This window comes from Neoarius graeffei, chromosome 10 (genome assembly GCF_027579695.1).
Source record: "Neoarius graeffei isolate fNeoGra1 chromosome 10, fNeoGra1.pri, whole genome shotgun sequence".
NCBI lineage: Eukaryota > Metazoa > Chordata > Actinopteri > Siluriformes > Ariidae > Neoarius > Neoarius graeffei.
The window spans coordinates 3917393-3936274 of NC_083578.1; the positions used below are offsets into that span (position 1 = coordinate 3917393).

An 18882-nucleotide genomic window follows, 5' to 3' on the forward strand; every position below is an offset into this window, starting at 1 on the left:
TTTGGTGAAATGTAATATTGTCGGTGATGTCAACACTTGTCAAATAGAACTTTGTGTAATTTTTATGAACTATTTAATATTAATACATTTTATCTGCAAAATTTACATCAATAATTCTGGTATTACTGATACAATGTACAGTACGAGTAGAGCTTTTATTTCATCCTCAGTTGGTTCAGCAACACACTCTGCCATTTTGTTTTTCTCTAATCACGGTATATAATCTGGTATCCTAGTAGTAGAGTAACCAGTCAGAGTGCATGATTGCTCATATCCACTGAATGTTGATAGAATAAATTGTTTTATCCAGAATGTATATGCTGTGTTTCCCTGAAGTGGCTTTGTGACCATGTTCATTGTTGAAAGTGCGAGACAAATAAAATTCAGTTGAATCACAACCATTGACAAATGTGTCAATTAAAGACACATTAAAGAGCATAATTTTTAAAAATGTTGTTTTAAATTCAAATAACATTATCAGGACTTGTACTATGTGTAAAGTACTTTTTTTCTTGTCAGAGATTTGCATCAGATAAAACCGATTTAAAATGATTATTTATTTATTTATTTATTTATTTTCACCAAATGTTTGGACCCCTAAAGATAGCAATGACCAGCAACCAGATAAAAAAGCAAAGCAAAGAGGAAAAAAATACACTCCAGAATTTTTGAAATGCAATCTGATATTTAACCGTTTTACTATTTATTTATTTATTTTATTTTATTTTATTTTTTTTAACATTTTTTGAAAATGGCGATAATGGTACTAATTTTACTTATTTAAAACTTGCGTGGATCAAATTCTCTAAAGAATATTCTAATTTATTATTTGTAATATTTATATTTAAATGTACATTTCATCTCATTACATTTAAACATTAAATTCAAAGCTAAATAAATAAATAATGAAAAGCTAAATAACATTTTTATCACTGTTGATCATAATATTATCAGTAAAATATAGATTAGATATACTGTATTTGGCATTCCAAGGACATTAATAAAGATAAACTGGGCCTGACCGTAGTCCTTGACTTCGAAGTATTGTGTGAACTCGTTGTTGTTCTTGTCCCAGACTGTGATAACATAAACTCCTTCTGTGGCCTCAGAGTTGATGGGATATGACACATCCACAAGACCGCAGGATGTGGGGATATTCAGCCACTGACCAATGATGTTTGAGTTCGGGTCCTCAAATTAAAGCAAACATCCAAACAAATAAATATACAAAATTAATGCATTACTCTTGCATCCTAAAATATGGTCATGAAATTAAAAATGACCATGAATGAGCAAATGTGTTGATATATACTATGTTCCTAGCAGCTTAAAAAAAGAATGCAAGAGTTCTCAAATGAAATGTTATTTTAAAAGCAAAGTATGTCATGAATACACAAAGTGCCCAGATAGTAAGTGTTGAATCTTTCTCATGGGACATTACCTCCATTTCTATTTTCGGAAACTGAAACAAAAAGGAAAAAGAAGAGCCCTTATAACCACATTAAACATACAGTGAGTGTACATTAGTATGACTTTCTATGAATTCTGCATTCATTAATCATCATAATGCACTTATAATTCCTTCGAATTTGGTCACAATGCCCTGGAAGCACTTTATAAATGCTAATATAAAATATCATTATACTGTACTTATTAGCTCACTGATGAATGCATTGGCCATTTGCTTCCCTGAAATCCAAACTGGTTTGGTCTTTTTCTGAACGTGGTGTCATGAACATAAACATGTAATGTGCTTCCAGAGGCCTTTCGGTCACTTGTGAGCATTAAATGGTCTGTCGTTGGAGTGAATTTCCTGGGACCCCACTCCCGGGGAGATTGGCGACTGTGTTGAAGGCTGTCCATTGTAAACAATCCTTCTCACTGAATGGTGAATTTCACCTCCAGTTCTTTGGAGATGGCCTTATAACCTTTCCCAGATTGATGAGCAGTAAGAATTGCTTCTCTGAGGTCACGGCTGATGATCTTTCTTCTTGGCATGATGTCGGCACACACCTGAGTGCTCCAGAACACCAAACTGCAAAAAGTTCTTTTATAGAGGAAGTCAAACTTCCTGATGATTAATTATTAATCTCTTACTGGCTGTGTAAGTATGAAGAATGTACTTAATTTTTTTCCCCACCTGATTTCTTAATGTTTTTGGTGAAAAGAATGACTACATATTGAACTCTTTTTTTTGTCAGCTGAGATAATTTATTTACATATTGTTTTTCTCTGAATAAATTGATTTCAATTAAAGGTTGGATTTTTTTTCTTTTTTCAGTGTGAGACAGGGTTGTAGTCGAGTCACTAAACCTCAAGTCCAATTCCAGTCTCGAGTCCCCAGTGTTCAAGTCCTGGTCAAGTCCAAGTTATTAATAAAATTTCAAGTCGAGTCCACTATTGAGCCAAGTCGAGTCTGAGAACAAGATTCCAACTGCACCATTTGACGGTGTCTGTTTCGGTGCCATTAACGTTAGTTTGTTCCTGAACATGACATATGAACAGGTGAATGTGCTTCTCTTTGTCAGGGAGTGTGAAGTATTCTGTCAGAGATGGTTGGGAGATGGATGTAAGTGCAGAAGGTCTCATCTCATTATCTCTAGCCGCTTTATCCTGTTCTACAGGGTCACAGGCAAGCTGGAGCCTATCCCAGCTGACTACGGGCGAAAGGCGGGGTACACCCTGGACAAGTCGCCAGGTCATCACAGGGCTGACACATAGACACAGACAACCATTCACACTCACATTCACACCTACGGTCAATTTAGAGTCACCAGTTAACCTAACCTGCATGTCTTTGGACTGTGGGGGAAACCAGAGCACCCGGAGGAAACCCACCTCCGCACAGAAAGGCCCTCGCTGGCCACGGGGCTCGAACCCGGACCTTCTTGCTGTGAGGTGACAGCGCTAACCACTACACCACCGTGCCGCCCAGTGCAGAAGGTGTGTTTATTAATACAAGTGAAGACGGTAAACAATCCAGAACGGCAGGCAAAATAGTAAAACGGTGAAACAGGTGATAGGTCGAGCGAGGCACAAACAGGCTATCATAGACTCAGCACAATCAAAGACAAGAAACAGGAAATCAGGGATCAGGAAACCAAACAAGGAAACAAGGCTCAGTAATGTGTCAGCAAAACAACTCAATGCTTCACAAAGTAAGCGTGTTTTCACAGTTTTTATATCGGCGTGCTGATTGTGCCTTAATTCTGTGCAGGTGCGAGTCATTTACAGCGCGCAAGAGTCCACTTGATGCGTGCGCTGTCTGGAGTGTGTCCGAGAGTCTATCTGATGCATGCACCAAGGCGCGCAGGTATGACACTCTTACACAAAATTAATGCAAAAATTAATGTTCATATAAATCTCTTATGCCAAATTATTATAGCATGTCACAAAAAACATAAAAAATCCAAGTCCCCGTCTCCAGTTTACGAGTCCAAATGCAGTTAATGCACGAGTCCAAGTCTGAGTCAGTGCTCAAGTCCAAGCCGAGTCACAAGTCCTTAAAATTAGGGCACGAGTCGGACTCAAGTACTACAAGCCTGGCGTGAGATGAAGCGACTTCACCAAAAGGTTGATTTTTTTAAATCCTTTTTATTAATCTATATATATATATATATATATATATATATATATATGAATATATGATTGATGGATGCTATCATAGAAAGTGCTGCTGTATTTTCTTGCTGAGGAAGTGAAAAAAGTTTTCTAACCTTCTGATTGTAGGTGAGGAAACTGCTATCCAGAGAGATGATGCGAAACTTCACTGTCGGAAAAAATAATAATATCTACAACATTGCAAAATTAATAACTATAATGTTATGTTTCGATGCTGATTTGTTTTGAACATGTTTAAATAATTTACAGAGTAACTGGCAACTAAAAGCAGATGTACACGTGATAAATCAGGTGAAAACATTCACACATACAGTACTAAAATGGCCATAAAAATAGAACGGCTGGAGAATTTGGAGAATAAAGGAAACTAGGAATGCGATACGTGCAAGAGGTTGAGCTGTTGAGTTCTGACAGTAGTGCAGCTGCAAATACAGGTTAATGCTCTCGTTCTAATATACTCATATTTCTGTAGTAACAACTCATTTACAGGAATAAGAAGAAGAAGAGAAGAACCATATATTTTTAACGTGGTTTAATATAAAAAAAAACAACAGAATCTGATGAGGGAAAAACTGTTTCTAGCTGCTATAATATAAGTGATAACAAGAACAAACTTTTCTGGTGGCTGTTTCATGACATTAAACATATCTATAACCGAAAAAAAAGTATGATGATAGATGGCATGTCTTTCCTAAAGAAATACTTTGTAATTGTGGACAGACTGCTCTGATATAAAGGTGATGATAGACAGGGCAACTTTCTGGGCAGTGTTGCTGGGCAGTTGCGCTTCGACACTTTCCCATTGAGACTGGGACAACATAATTTCTATCTGAACGATTTTGGGCAAATTTTAAGATCATCCATTCAGAGTGCTAGCGGTGAATCACATGACCACCTAAGAGCTTCTGAAATTTTCAACAAAGATGGTGGCTTCTCAAAGGCAGTGGCATGAAGAAAAAGAGAGACAGCTTATATCTTTTTATGCTGTTAAGTTGTTCTATGTGTGTAAACTTAAAGTGGCGAATTTACCTCATCAAATGCTTAGAAAACCAACAGACATCTCTTTTTATGCTCAGGTTGTAACTAAGATATCTTTTTTTTTTTAGCTAAGTGTAAACTGCCGTTAGCTAACCACCACTCCATAGAGAGTGAAGGGGATTTAGCTGACTAGCAGTGGTTTTTGCTAACATAGTAACCTGAAAGTTATCACTAGCTATGTGGGGATAATGTTAGCTCTCTTGCGTCAAGTTAAAAGTGATGGGCAGCTCATGATTTTTTTTTTTTGTGAGTTGCTCTTATCTGATTGGCTATTGCTCTAATTAGTTGCCCTGTGTCTCACCTGGTCGCCCGTTGCCGCCAACATTGCCCAAATTATTGGCCCATGTATCATCACCTTAAGAAGAATAACAGATGTGGGGATGTGCTGTTATAGGAAAATAATCAGTTTTATGGTCACATTGTCATTGATTATTTTTCTATAACAGCATGGAATAATGTATTTATTCCTTGTTTAATTACTGCAGTGTGGCTTCAGTCTTTCACTCCAACTGAGCAGAAGGCCTTAGGTAGAAAGTGGAGACCTTGTTGAAGTCCACTTGTTTAATCAGTTCATCTTGGTCTCCAATCAACCACCAAATGTGCCTCTGATTTGGCTGGAATGAAAGCCTGAAGCCACCAGTCCTTTCAGAATAAGATTGAAGACACTGATTCGAGAGTGTTACCTGTTTGTCCTGGTTTGTAGATGGGTTTGTCTGTCTTAACGATGAGCACTTGTTCTGGAGGTCTGATGAGGATGTTTGTCGCGTTTTCCAGGAATGTTCTGGACCCTTCAATCTGAATCCTTATAAATGCCACAGTGTGCGTGGTTACAACAGGAACCTGTCGAAAACAAAATGGCTCATAATACAGTGGGGCAAAAAAGTATTTAGTCAGTCACCAATTGTGCAAGTTCTCCCACTTAAAAAGATGAGAGAGGCCTGTAATTTTCATCATAGGAATACCTCAACTATGAGAGACAAAATGAGAAAAAAAAACCCCAGAAAATCACATTGTCTGATTTTTAAAGAATATATTTGCAAATTATGGTGGGAAATAAGTATTTGGTCAATAACAAAAGTTCATCTCAATACTTTGTTATATACCCTTTGTTGGCAATGACAGAGGTCAAACGTTTTCTGTAAGTCTTCACAAGGTTTTCACACACTGTTGCTGGTATTTTGGCCCATTCCTCCATGCAGATTTCCTCTAGAGCAGTGATGTTTTGGGGCTGTCACTGGGCAACACGGACTTTCAACTCCCTCCAAAGATTTTCTATGGGGTTGAGATCTGGAGACTGGCTAGGCCACTCCAGGACCTTGAAATGCTTCTTACGAAGCCACTCCTTCATTGCCCGGGTGGTGCGTTTGGGATCATTGTCATGCTGAAAGACCCAGCCACATTTCATCTTCAATGCCCTTGCTGATGGAAGGAGGTTTTCACTCAAAATCTCACGATACATGGCCCCATTCATTCTTTCCTTTAAACGAATCAGTCGTCCTGGTCCCTTTGCAGAAAAACAGCCCCAAAGCATGATGTTTCCACCCCCATGCTTCACAGTAGGTATGGTGTACTTTGGATGCAACTCAGCATTCTTTCTCCTCCAAACACGACAAGTTGAGTTTTTACCAAAAAGTTCTATTTTGGTTTCATCTGACCATATGACATTCTCCCAATCCTCTTCTGGATCATCCAAATGCTGTCTAGCAAACTTCAGACGGGCCTGGACATGTACTGGCTTAAGCAGTGGGACACGTCTGGCACTGCAGGATTTGAGTCCCTGGCAGCATAGTGTGTTACTGATGGTAGCCTTTGTTACTTTGGTCCCAGCTCTCTGCAGGTCATTCACTAGGCCCCCCCGTGTGGTTCTGGGATCTTTGCTCACCGTTCTTGTGATCATTTTGACCCCACGGGGTGAGATCTTGCGTGGTGCCCCAGATCGAGGGAGATTATCAGTGGTCTTGTATGTCTTCCATTTTCTAATAATTGCTCCCACAGTTGATTTCTTCACACCAAGCTGCTTACCTATTGCAGATTCAGTCTTCCCAGCCTGGGGCAGGTCTACAATTTTGTTTCTGGTGTCCTTTGACAGCTCTTTGGTCATAGTGGAGTTTGGAGTGTGACTGTTTGAGGTTGTGGACAGGTGTCTTTTATACTGATAACGAGTTCAAACAGGCGCCATTAATACAGGTAACGAGCGGAGGACAGAAGAGCCTCTTAAAGAAGAAGTTACAGGTCTGTGAGAGCCAGAAATCTTGCTTGTTTGTCGGTGACCAAATACTTATTTTACTGAGGAATTTACTAATTAATTCATTAAAAATCCTACAATGTGATTTCCTGGATTCTTTCTCCCCATTCTGTCTCTCATAGTTGAAGTGTACCTATGATGAAAATTACAGGCCTCTCTCATCTTTTTAAGTGGGAGAACTTGCACAATGGGTGGCTGACTAAATACTTTTTTGCCCCACTGTAATAATAATAAAATTATTATTATTGTTATAACATTTTATTAAATAATGCAATTATTAAATATATAAATATGTATTTTTATGTTATAATATGTAGTATTAGTAGTGCTGCTGCTGCTGTCGCTGTTATTTTACATTTTCTTTTTCATTTACAGCAGTGAATATTCACTCAGCTTCACATCAAAAACCAATACACCATGACACCAGCCTGACCTGGAACGGGCTACAGAAGTAGTTCTCCTCTCTTGCAAGTGTTTTCTGTAGAAGTGTGACATTCTTGTGGTTATACTGCAGGGACACCATGAGTGAAATGGATTCACAGTGGTTGACGGTGATGCATAGCTTCTCTGTAGTGCCCCCTACAGGCTGCGACGTCACAGCCAACAGGTAAACACTGAACAGAGATTAAAAAAAGGAAGAAATTAATTTTGTTTACTCTGTAGTGATGCTCTGATCCCAATGGTTTCTTTACATTTCTTTATATAAAGCAATAGAACTGTTACACCAGTCTCTCTTTGTGTCCATCGGTGATCATTATGCACAATATTACTGAGGGTGAAGCAGAAAAAGCCTTTTACAAGCTCAGGAAAATGTGGAATAAATGAAAAAGATACTAAAATGACTTAAGGAACCTTAATGATGTAAGGTTCAGAATAAAACAATATAAAACTATTTTAACAAGAAATTAAAGTATGTGCATTTTTTTAAGCTTTGATTTTCCTAAAAGTTCAACAGTGTTCCTCAATTATGTGTCTTTAAAGCATTGGTTATCACCTCTCTCAGCTTTGTACTGGGGTAACTGGAGAGTTATTTAATTCACAATGTTTCCCAGAAAAGCGAGGTGAATACTGGTGAATAATAAGCGAGATAAAGTCAAAGTCGAGGTTATTATTCCCCGATATTCACTGAGCTTGAGGTGGAAAATTGTTTTCCTATAAATACACAGGTGATTATTGAAAAAAAATAATTTATTTTAAACTTTAAAATCGGCATGTAAATATAATAAAGGTGCGGCGCAGACTTGTGTCACCTATCTACGCCGAGTCACATCAAATACTTCGTTTTGAAATCAATAAAATAAATCCCACCTTTCCTTTGAATAGTTTTAGACCAAACTTCAGAGCATCTTTAGTGCTTTGAGGAACAGCATTTTCTTTCATCATTTGTAATTCTTCCTCACTTATGGTGATGAAGCGATTGGACGCCATTTTGCCCAGTCGCTCGAGGTGATTATCGAGAAATAGTCTGAATTTCTTGACCAATCAGTGCACAATTTTCTATAATCACCTGCATATTTATACTAAACACCTGTTATTGATAATATAGTTCATACTGTATTATGATTTTATCATACAATCTCTCTCACACAATATATATATATATATATATATATATACACACACACACACACACACACACACACACAGCCCATTCTGTAAGTTTTCTTTTATTAGTGAAGACATTATTATTATTATTATTATTCTCATCTCATCTCATTATCTCTACCTGCTTTATCCTGTTCTACAGGGTCACAGGCAAGCTGGAGCCTATCCCAGCTGACTACGGGCGAAAGGCGGGGTTCACCCTGGACAAGTCGCCAGGTCATCACAGGGCTGACACATAGACACAGACAACCATTCACACTCACATTCACACCTACGCTCAATTTAGAGTCACCAGTTAACCTAACCTGCATGTCTTTGGACTGTGGGGGAAACCGGAGCACCCGGAGGAAACCCACGTGGACACGGGGAGAACATGAAAACTCCACACAGAAAGGCCCTCGCCGGCCCCGGGGCTCGAACCCGGACCTTCTTGGTGTGAGGCGACAGCGCTAACCACTACACCACCGTGCCACCCCTATTATTATTATTATTATTGTTGTTGTTGTTGTTGTTGTGTTGTATTTTATTAATGCCTATTTCCTCACTTGTTTGACACATTCTCCACTAAATTCTGGTCCTCGTTTGTTTCTCTAATTTCTGCTCTGGGCTGTACAGCATTTTGTGTCCTGAGTCTGATTCCCACTGAAGCCACAGTCATCCCTGACAGTTAGCACAGTTATTCATGCTTTAATTATAAGGAACAAATCTTTTTGCCCACAAATAGAAATGATATATTCAGTGATTGGCTGCATCTTTCAGATCGCGTCAAATAAGTGGAAACTGAGAATACGGGTGAGACTGGATAGTAAGAGCCTTGATGAAAAAACAGAATATCTATTAAATATATAACATACCTTTACTTCATATAACAGAGCAAGTAAACCAACTTAATGCATTTAAATGTTCGATTATTTCAGATGCAGCTAATAAACTGAATACCGAGATATGATAACTAAGTTGACATCAGTTTAAAACCAACTAAGATCATATTTTGACTGAAGTGTTGACTCTGTAGTTACGAGGTTTCTCAATGTCAAAGAAGGATCCTTAACTGGCTGCATTTCAAGGATGCCATATCATTTAATCCTGCTGAACAACTGTATCAATGTCTAGGATCCTTTGTTCAGACAATTTTCAAGGAGGCCTGTGTGTGTCCTTGGTGTTCTTAAAGCACCCACAGTCCTATGCACTCGGGACCTTCTCCATGGAGCACACCTGCATGCGAAATATGTTTTTGCAGGGTGGCTGAGAAAACTCATGAATATTCATAAGCAAAGTGCTACCTGATTTGTCAGGGAGTGACTTTTGTTTCAGCACATTGTTTTGATAGAAAACTCATTAAATATCATGATGTGTATCAACCCTGACCCTGAACCAAACCCTAATCTCAACTGTAACCCTGAACTTACTGCCATATACAGTATGTGTTTTCTGAGTTGGGGTTCCCAAGTCTACACAACACAGTGAAACATTAAGGCAATCATCAGACAATCAGGTAACACTTTTCTCATAAATATTTATGAGATTTCCTCAACCACCAAGCAAAAACGAAATTTTCCATCTGCATTTGTTTCACTCGCTCAACTGTTCCATTATGTGTTCTCCAAATTTTTGGAAGGACTCCTGGCTCGCCTCTGAAGGACCCGTCCTAAGGTGCAGAGAAGAGCTACACGCTGGATATTACAACTCAAACAAGGCGAACTTTCATATAAAGAAAGACTGATCAAATTGGATTTGCTCCCACTTACCTATGACCGCGAGGTCAAAGATTTAGTTTTTCTTTTTAAGGCATTATATGGCCATGTAGATATTGATACTAGTTTTATTAAGAGTGTAAGTCATGGTCATACTCGACGATCAAATCCATCTAGTGATGTAAAATACTTAGAAATGCCCTTATGCAAATCAGTTACTTTTCAGGCCTCTTTCTTTAATCGTAGTATTAAATTATGGAATTTAATTTGTAAATCAATACAACCAACTGATTTTCTAAGTATAAAGACCTTTAAGACCGCTATCATTAAAGTCTATAAAGACAAACTGATTGTTTTTGATGCCAATAATGTTTGTATCAATTTAGGTGATTGTTGTTAAGTATGATGTAGACCAATAAAGGTGAGAGAAAAAAAAGGAAGCATCTAATTAACACCAATCATTTCCAGAGTCCACATGAAATCATAGGAGAGCCATTAATAAATCATAAAAATTAATCTAAGTGTTGTTTAATTTATTCTAGATTGGTATTATGTCAATTATCCATTGGACAAATATCAACTTAATAAAATAATAAAAAATTGCTGAAGAAACAAACCTGGCGAACTGGTTATTATTGGTGTAAGTGGGAGAATTGTGTAAACTGAACTTTTGAATGAAACTGCTTTAAACCTGCTCAAATTAAATAAATAATCCTGGATCTATGAACCTTGGAAGTTTGATTTATGAGTTCTTCCTTCTTTTTCTTTTTTTCAAAAAGGTGGCCAATTATTTTCAATGAATCATGGTTTATTACTTTGTTGAATGAATCTGAAGACTGATAGTTTAGTAAATATTTATTTATTTCTTATTTCTGAGGTTTTTTTTAATCCCATCAACATTCAACTTTCCTGAGGAAATCTCATTCACACAGTATTAACAAAAAGTTGCACTACAAATCTCTCTATACTAAAAAGAGATAGAAAATAGAAAAGGCTCTTACATGTCTCTGGAGGGCGCCTGTGATAGGATGCTTGGAAAAAGGAATAAAAGTGAGCAAATGACTCCTGAAGGGCCCATCCTGGAACAGAATCAAACACGATCACACCAGGTAAGATGATCTGAGAGCGCTCGTGGTATTTATTAACTCTCACCCCGCCCAAATATGTTGAGTTTTCTTAGTGGTGAGAAAAGTGTTTTGCGAGCAGCACCCTCTTATATCACTTCTTCTGGCCTTGTGCTCATGTTACGCATCACAAGCCTCACCTTATCGGGCTAGATTTAGTTATCATTAGTGTTTATTCAATTATAATTTGATAAAAATTTGATAAAGAGAACGAACAGCTTCACATCAAATGGAAAACAAAGATAATGTTTTTTTAATTACATACATCAAATAGCACTGAATATATTTATTTATTGCACAAACCCAAGGCTTTCTGTAATAAATATCTACATTATATGGACCCAAGCGCTTCACTGGGAAATTCATGGTCTATCAGATATATTCCATTCAGCTAGCATGATACTGAATGAGTCAAAGACGAGTAGCTGAATAGACCATGAAAAAAGCCATTATTATTATTATACTTTCCTTTTGGGTGTTCAATGAAACTTTTCTCTTTCAAAATTCTCTCAAAATATTTTGTATTTAATGAAGCAAACCTGGCAGCCATGTTTGTTTACAAATTGTCACAGTTTCTCACTCACTAGCGCAGAAGTTTTACATCTTCGACATGTGATGTCATGTTGTCTTGACAACCATGGATTATCGTAAACCATATTCAACACTCATTCACCATTGGGTAGAGTGACATAATACATGAAGGATAAGCAATATGCAAACAATATTGCATGTTATTAAACCAAATGAATGAAACCCGCTAGATGGGATTAGAACACACATTTTTATTCCATTGAAAAAGTGTCCTGTATGTATAATAATACCCGATATTTCACTCCGATGACATCACTCCCAGTGTTGATTAACGTGCATTAATTTTTTGATCAACTTGCATTTTTTTTCTTTTTTGTGGATGTGTCCATATAATATCAAGAACATTAAATGGTAGCGTGAAGATATGAAATTTATCTTCTCATATTGAAAATATTTTCACTCGTTCACTTCGCTCACTCATAATATATCCATTCACCACTCGAAGATAAACTTCATATCTTCACGCCACCGTGTAATATTCTCTATATATTCCATGTATAGAGTGTGACTGTAGAGTACAGATATTCGATTATGAACTGTGTGCACATTTCCACCCAAGATTTTCACCCTGTATTCCACCTGATATTGATAAATTACTTATTGAAAACTGTAAGGTGATAATTCATCTGTCATTACACCACTTACATTTCTATAAACTCATTTAGAACTTTTGTGAGCTATTAAACTAATATCATTTAGACCTGTTTGGAGGGGAAACCATTGCTTAATGGTTACAGAAGCAGCTTTAGGACCAAAAGGTCACTGGTTTGATTCCCTGGACCAGCAGGAATGGCTGAAGTGCCCTTGAGCAAGGCACCTAACCCCCACCTGCTCCCCAGGCTATTCTCGGTATGTTGTACATTGCTCTGGATAAGAGCATCTGTTAAATGTCTAAAATATAATGCGATGTTTGTGTATTATTACTGGATCAAGGTGTATTGTGCTGAACAATTTCATATTTTCTTTGTTGTTCAACCTGTTCCACATTAATATTAATAATTCTGTTCAATATTAATAGTTAGATTTTGAGCAGGACCAATATGTCAGCAGGGAAAAACCTGAAGAATGGAGCAGAGCAATCGGAACATGTGTTAAAATATGATTAAGCCATGATACATATACCTGATACAATGACCGATAAAAATGGTAATTCTGTGAATATACTGAATTATTCTATCCACATTCACTGGATATGAGCAATCATGCGCTCTGATTGGCTACTTTACTACTAGGCTATCGGCTCATATACTATAGAGAAAAAAAATGGTGGAGTGTGTTGCTGAACCAACCAAGGATGAAATGTCTACATTTTGAAATGTCTACATGTAATACAACACTGAAAATATGATTGAAGTTCTTATCAGGTTGAATGCTAAACAAATTCTTTTCCACTCCTGGTAGGACAGACAGTCCTTTACAACAAGGTGAAGGGGAGAGAGAGAGAGAGAGAGAGACTATAGTTGCACTTCTTTTCTTTTACAAACATGATAAACTGACTTCTTGGGAAAGTTCTCATATTTCTAGTATAATTATCATTCTTTTTTTTTTTTTCAAGCTCTTATGCATCAGGGTCACAGAGGAATCTGGAGCCAATCATGAGGTGAGGGGGGGGTTATACCCTGGGCAGGTCACTGATCTATCGCAAGGCTAACACAGAGACAAACAGCCATTCAAGTTCAAAGTGTTTATTGTCATACGCACAGTAAGGACACGTCCACTTGCACAATGAAATTCTTAGTTTGCTGTCCACCATGAATGCCAATTACAAATAAATAAATAGGCGAAAGAAATAATACAAAGTAAAGGCAATATATTGCAAAATAAAAGCAAAAAAAAAAGCCACAGTATAGTACAAAATAAAGGTAAATGTAGTGCAAAATAGGTAGTGTAATACAAAAATAAGGCAATGATCAGACATAGCAGCAAAAAGGGCAGGAATGTGCAAACAATGTAACCAGATGTAAACAGTCAAGGAAACAGCAGCAAAAGGTTTTGTGAATGTGATTCACACTCACATGTCATTTAGAGTAGCCAGTTGATCTAATCTGCATATCTTTGGACTGTGGAAGGAAACTGGAGCACCCAGAGGAAACCCACACAAACACAGGGAGAACATGGAAACTCCACACAGAAAGATCCTGGTTGGCTGTGAGATTCAAACCCAGAACCTTCTTGCTGTGAGTTGACAGTGCTAACCACTGCACCACCCCAAAGCTTTAATGATGTGTAATATGTAATATAATATGCAATAATGATCATGTTTTATAATTGTAGTCTAATGTCATGCTTTGGGGAAGCCATAGCCTAATGGATACAGAAACAGCTTTGGGACCAAAAGGTTGCTGGTTTGAGTCCCTGGACCAGCAAGACTGGCTGAAGCACCCTAGAACAAGGCACCTAACCCCCAAATGCTCCAGCAAGAGTGGTGACGTCCCTTGTATCTGATTAGCCAAAGAAAAACTGATGATGCAATTATCAGTTCAGGCAGGGAACCCAGCCATAATAATAATAATAAGCCAGTTGAACTGTGACACGAGCAGAACTCAGAAACATGTTCACTGACAAGGCAGAGTGATTTTACAGAAATATGACTGCATCATTTTATTTACTGTGACACTGGAGATGAATACAAACATAAAAAGCAGAACAAAGTTTTAGTTTTGCTGACATACAGTACCGTGGTTACATTTTCAGGCCATGTACACTCACCGGCCACTTTAATAGGAACCTGTTCTAGATTCCTGTTCTTGGCTAGCAACTCTTTACAACCATGGTGAGCAGAAAAGCATCTCAGCATGCACAAAACATCAAATCTGAGGTGCATGGGCTACAACAGCAGAAGACATCACTTTTGTCAACCAAGAACAGGAATCTGAGGCTTTCATGGGCACCGACTCACCCCAACTGGATAGCTAAAGACTTGAAAAAGCATAGCTGAGTTATTTTTCCAAACTTCAACTGTTCCATTTCAGAGTTAAATGGTGTAACTGCTGTTTCGGAACAGTGATGGTGTTGTAGATCATCCACCTCGAGCTTTGATGTGTTGTGTGTTCTGAGACTCTTTTCTGCTCACCACGGTTGTGGTTGTGTTTGAATGTTAGACGGGAACATGTGCCAAAACTCTTGACCTGTATCTGAAAGATTTCATGCATTGTGCTGCCGTCACATGATTGGCCGATTGGATAACTGCATAAATGAACAGTTTCCAGCCCATTTTCTGTGTATTTTTGTCCTGTGTATTTATTGCCCTGCACTTGTGCACTTGTTGCACTTTATGTAATCTTGGGTCCTGTTATTTGTTACACCATGATCCTGGAGAAACATATCGTTCAACGTATACAAGCAAGAGGAACGGCAATAAAAACCCACTTGGTTTAACTTGAAATAAGCAGGTGTACAGGTGTTCCTATTAAAGTGGACAATGTATAGAAACACACACACACACACACACACACACACGCACACACACACTTCAAGATCTTCCTCAGGCCCTAATAGTCCAGTCTGGACTTTTAGTTTTTAAAAAGAAAACATTACAGATATGAATATATGAAATTCTTGTCAGATTTAAGGTCACTGTGTTCCACTTCCTCTGGTATTATGACTCGTGGTTTTGGCATTGGACAACTCGTATAAATAATCAAATTTATAAACTGTTCTCAAAAACAAGGTGAACTAAGTGAAAGATCACAATTTATTCCAACTTTATCACAGTTACAACCATCACAAGATATAAAGCCTCTCTCTCTCTGTGACTTCTTCTTGTGTTAACATGTTGTAATTAATACACATTGGTTTTTCAGTTACATCAGTTGCTTGCTGTTGGTCTGCACTGACACAGTGTTGTTATATTTGAGAAAATATATATTAAGAGAAGAATTTTTTTTTGTTAAATCAGCATCTCTATGTATAGCAGCCATTTCATTCCTGTGTCTGAGCTGGAATTCTACTTAATGAAGTATTGATCAGGTGATCATCTGAACCAAATCTTGTTTAATGAGGAAAAGTAAAAAAAAAAAATCTGCCGTGGTCATAAATATCCTCTTGCAATAGGACCAGTTTGGGGGGGGGGGGGGAGTGCTAGTATTACCTTAAATTTAATTGCAATACAAAAATATCTATTCATCATGCCAAAAGATTTCAAAAGAAAAGTTTTCAGTGCCCCTCCTAGAACTGCCTCCTTATTGTGGTGGAGGGGTTTGTGTGCTTGAATGATCCTAGGAGCTATGTTGTCGGGGGCATTACGCCCCTGTTAGGGTCTCCCAAGGCAGACAGGTCCTAGGTGACAGGCCAGACCAAGAGCAGTTCACGAAAACCCTTATCGATAAAAAAAAAAATCAAGGACCGTGACATCGCCCGGTATGGCGCAGCCAGGGCCCCACCCTGGAGCCAGGCCCGGGGTTGGGGCTCGTATGCGAGTGCTTGGTGGCCGGGCCTTTACCCACGGGGCCCGGCCGGGCTCAGCCCGAAGCGATGACGTGGGCCCGACCTCCTGTGGGTTCACCACCCACAGAGGTAGCCGTAGGGGGTTGGTGCAGTGTGGATTAGGTGGCAGTCGAAGGCAGGGGCCTTGATGACCTGATCCCCAAACACAGCGGCTAGCTGTTGGGACATGGAATGTCATTTCGCTGGGGGGGGGGGGGGAGCCTGAGCTTGTGCGGGAGGTTGAGAGGTACTGGCTAGAGATAGTCAGGCTCACCTCCATGCACAGCTTGGGCTCTGGAACCCAGCTCCTTGAGAGGGGCTGGACTCTCCACTTCTCTGGAGTTGCCCATGGTGAGCGGCGGCGGGCTAGTGTGGGCTTGCTTATAGCTCCCCAGCTCAGCCTCCATGTGTTGGAGTTTAGCCCAGTGAACGAGAGGGTTGCCTCTCTGCACCTTCAGATTGGGGAGAGGGCTCTTGCTGTTGTTTGTGCCTACAGGCCAAATAGCAGTATAGAGTATCCGGCCTTCTTGGAGTCCCTGGGAGAGGTACTGAGAGGTGCTCAGACTGGGGACTCCATTGTTCTACTGGGGGACTTCAACGATCACGTGGGTGATGACAGTGACACCTGGAGGGGCATGATTTGGAGGAACGGCCTCCCCGATCTGAACCCGAGTGGTGTTTTGTTATTGGGCTTCTGTGCTAGTCATGGTTTGTCCATAATGAACACCATGTTTGAGCATAGGGGTGCCCATAAGTGCATGTGGCACCAGGACACCTTAGGTCGGAGGTCGATGATCAACTTTGTTGTCGTTTCATCTGATCTCCAACCCTATGTCTTGGACACTCGGGTGAAGAGAGGGGCTGAGCTGTCAACTGATCACCACCTGGTGGTAAGTTGGATCCGCTGGTGGAGGAGGAAGCCGGACAGACCTGGCAGGCCCAAACGTATGGTGAGGGTCTGCTGGGAACGTCTGGCCGAACACTCTGTCGGGGAGGTCTTTAACTCCCACCTCCAGGAGAGCTTCTCCCAGCTTCTGAGGGAGGTGGGGGACATTGAGTCTGAGTGGACCATGTTCTCTACCTCCATTGTAAACACAGCTGTTTGGAGCTGTGGCCGCAAGGTCTCCGGTGCCTGTCATGGCGGGAATCCCCGAACCCGGTGGTGGACAACGGAAGTAAGGGACGCAGTCAAGCTGAAGAAGGAGTCCTATCGGGCCATGTTGGCCTCCGGGACTCTGGAGGCAGCTGATGGGTATCAGCAAGCCAGGCATGCCGCAGCTCGGGCAGTTGCAGAGGCAAAAACTCGGAACTGGGAGGAGTTCGGTGAGGCCATGGAGGAAGACTATTGGTCAGCCTCGAAGAAATTCTGGCAAACCATCCAGCACCTCAGGAGGGGGAAGCAGTACTCTGCCAACACTGTTTATAGTGCGGGTGGGGAGCTGTTGACCTCGACTGGGGACATTGTCGGGCGGTGGAAGGAATACTTCGAGGATCTCCTCAATCCCACCATCACGTCTTCCATTGAGGAAGCGGAGGCTGATGACTCAGAGGTGGACTTGTCCATTACCCAAGCCGAAGTCACTGAGGTTGTGTTCAAGCTCATCTGTGGCAAGGCACTGGAGGTGGATGAGATCCGCCCTGAGTATCTCAAGTCTCTGGATTTTGTGGGGCTGTCTTGGCTGACACACCTCTGCAGCATCGCGTGGTGGTCAGGGACAGTGCCTCTGGAGTGGCAGACTGGGGTGGTGGTCCCTCTTTTTAAGAAAGGGGACCGGAGAGTGTGCTCCAATTAAAGGGGAATCACACTTCTCAACCTCCCCGGGAAGGTTTACTCCAGGGTACTGGAAAGGAGAATTTGGCCAATAGTTGAACCTCGGAACAATGCGGTTTTTGTGCTGGTCGTGGAACACTGGACCAGCTCTATACCCTTCATAGGGTGCTCGAGGGTTCATGAGAGTTTGCCCAACCAATCCACATGTGCTTTGTGGATCTGGAGAAGGCACGACCGTGTCCCTCGTGGTATTCTGTGGGGGGTGCTTTGGGAGTATGGGGTTCGGGGCTCTTTGCTAAGGGCTGTCTGGTCCCTGTATGAACGGAGCAGGAGTCTGGTTTGCATTGCCGGCAGTAAGTCAGACCTGTTCCCAGTGCATGTTGGACTCCAGCAGGGCTGCCCTTTGTCACCAGTTCTGTTCATAATTTTTATGGACAGAATTTCTAGGCACAGCCAGGGGCCAGAAGGAATCCTGTTTGGGAACCACAGGATTTCATCTCTGCTTTTTGCGGATGATGTTGTCCTGTTCTCTTCTTCAAACCAGGACCTTCAGCATGCACTGGGGTAGTCGAGTGTGAAGTGGCTGGGATGAGAATTAGCACCTCCAAGTCCGAGGCCATGGTTCTCGACCGGAAAAGGGTGGCTTGCCCTCTCCAGGTTGGTGGAGAAGTCCTGCCTCAAGTGGAGGAGTTTAAGTATCTCGGGATCTTGTTCATGAGTGAGGGAAGGCTAGAGTGTGAGATCGACAGGCTGATCGGTGCGTCCTCC

At 40.4% G+C, this 18882-nt stretch overlaps 1 protein-coding gene across 1 annotated transcript in view; it reads right to left on the reverse strand.

The window, feature by feature from the left end:
• Positions 1 to 9167, reverse strand: part of LOC132892688 (alpha-2-macroglobulin-like) — a 100339-nt gene extending 91172 nt beyond the window's left edge. Inside the window, exons 1-6 of the mRNA XM_060931001.1 lie at positions 9055 to 9167; positions 7338 to 7518; positions 5343 to 5499; positions 3717 to 3769; positions 1442 to 1462; positions 1023 to 1191 (exon numbers count right to left, since the gene is read on the reverse strand). Of these exons, the coding sequence (XP_060786984.1) occupies positions 1023 to 1191; positions 1442 to 1462; positions 3717 to 3769; positions 5343 to 5499; positions 7338 to 7518; positions 9055 to 9167 (694 nt within the window). The remainder of the gene's footprint in view (positions 1 to 1022; positions 1192 to 1441; positions 1463 to 3716; positions 3770 to 5342; positions 5500 to 7337; positions 7519 to 9054) is intronic.
• Positions 9168 to 18882: the final 9715 nt, after the last annotated feature.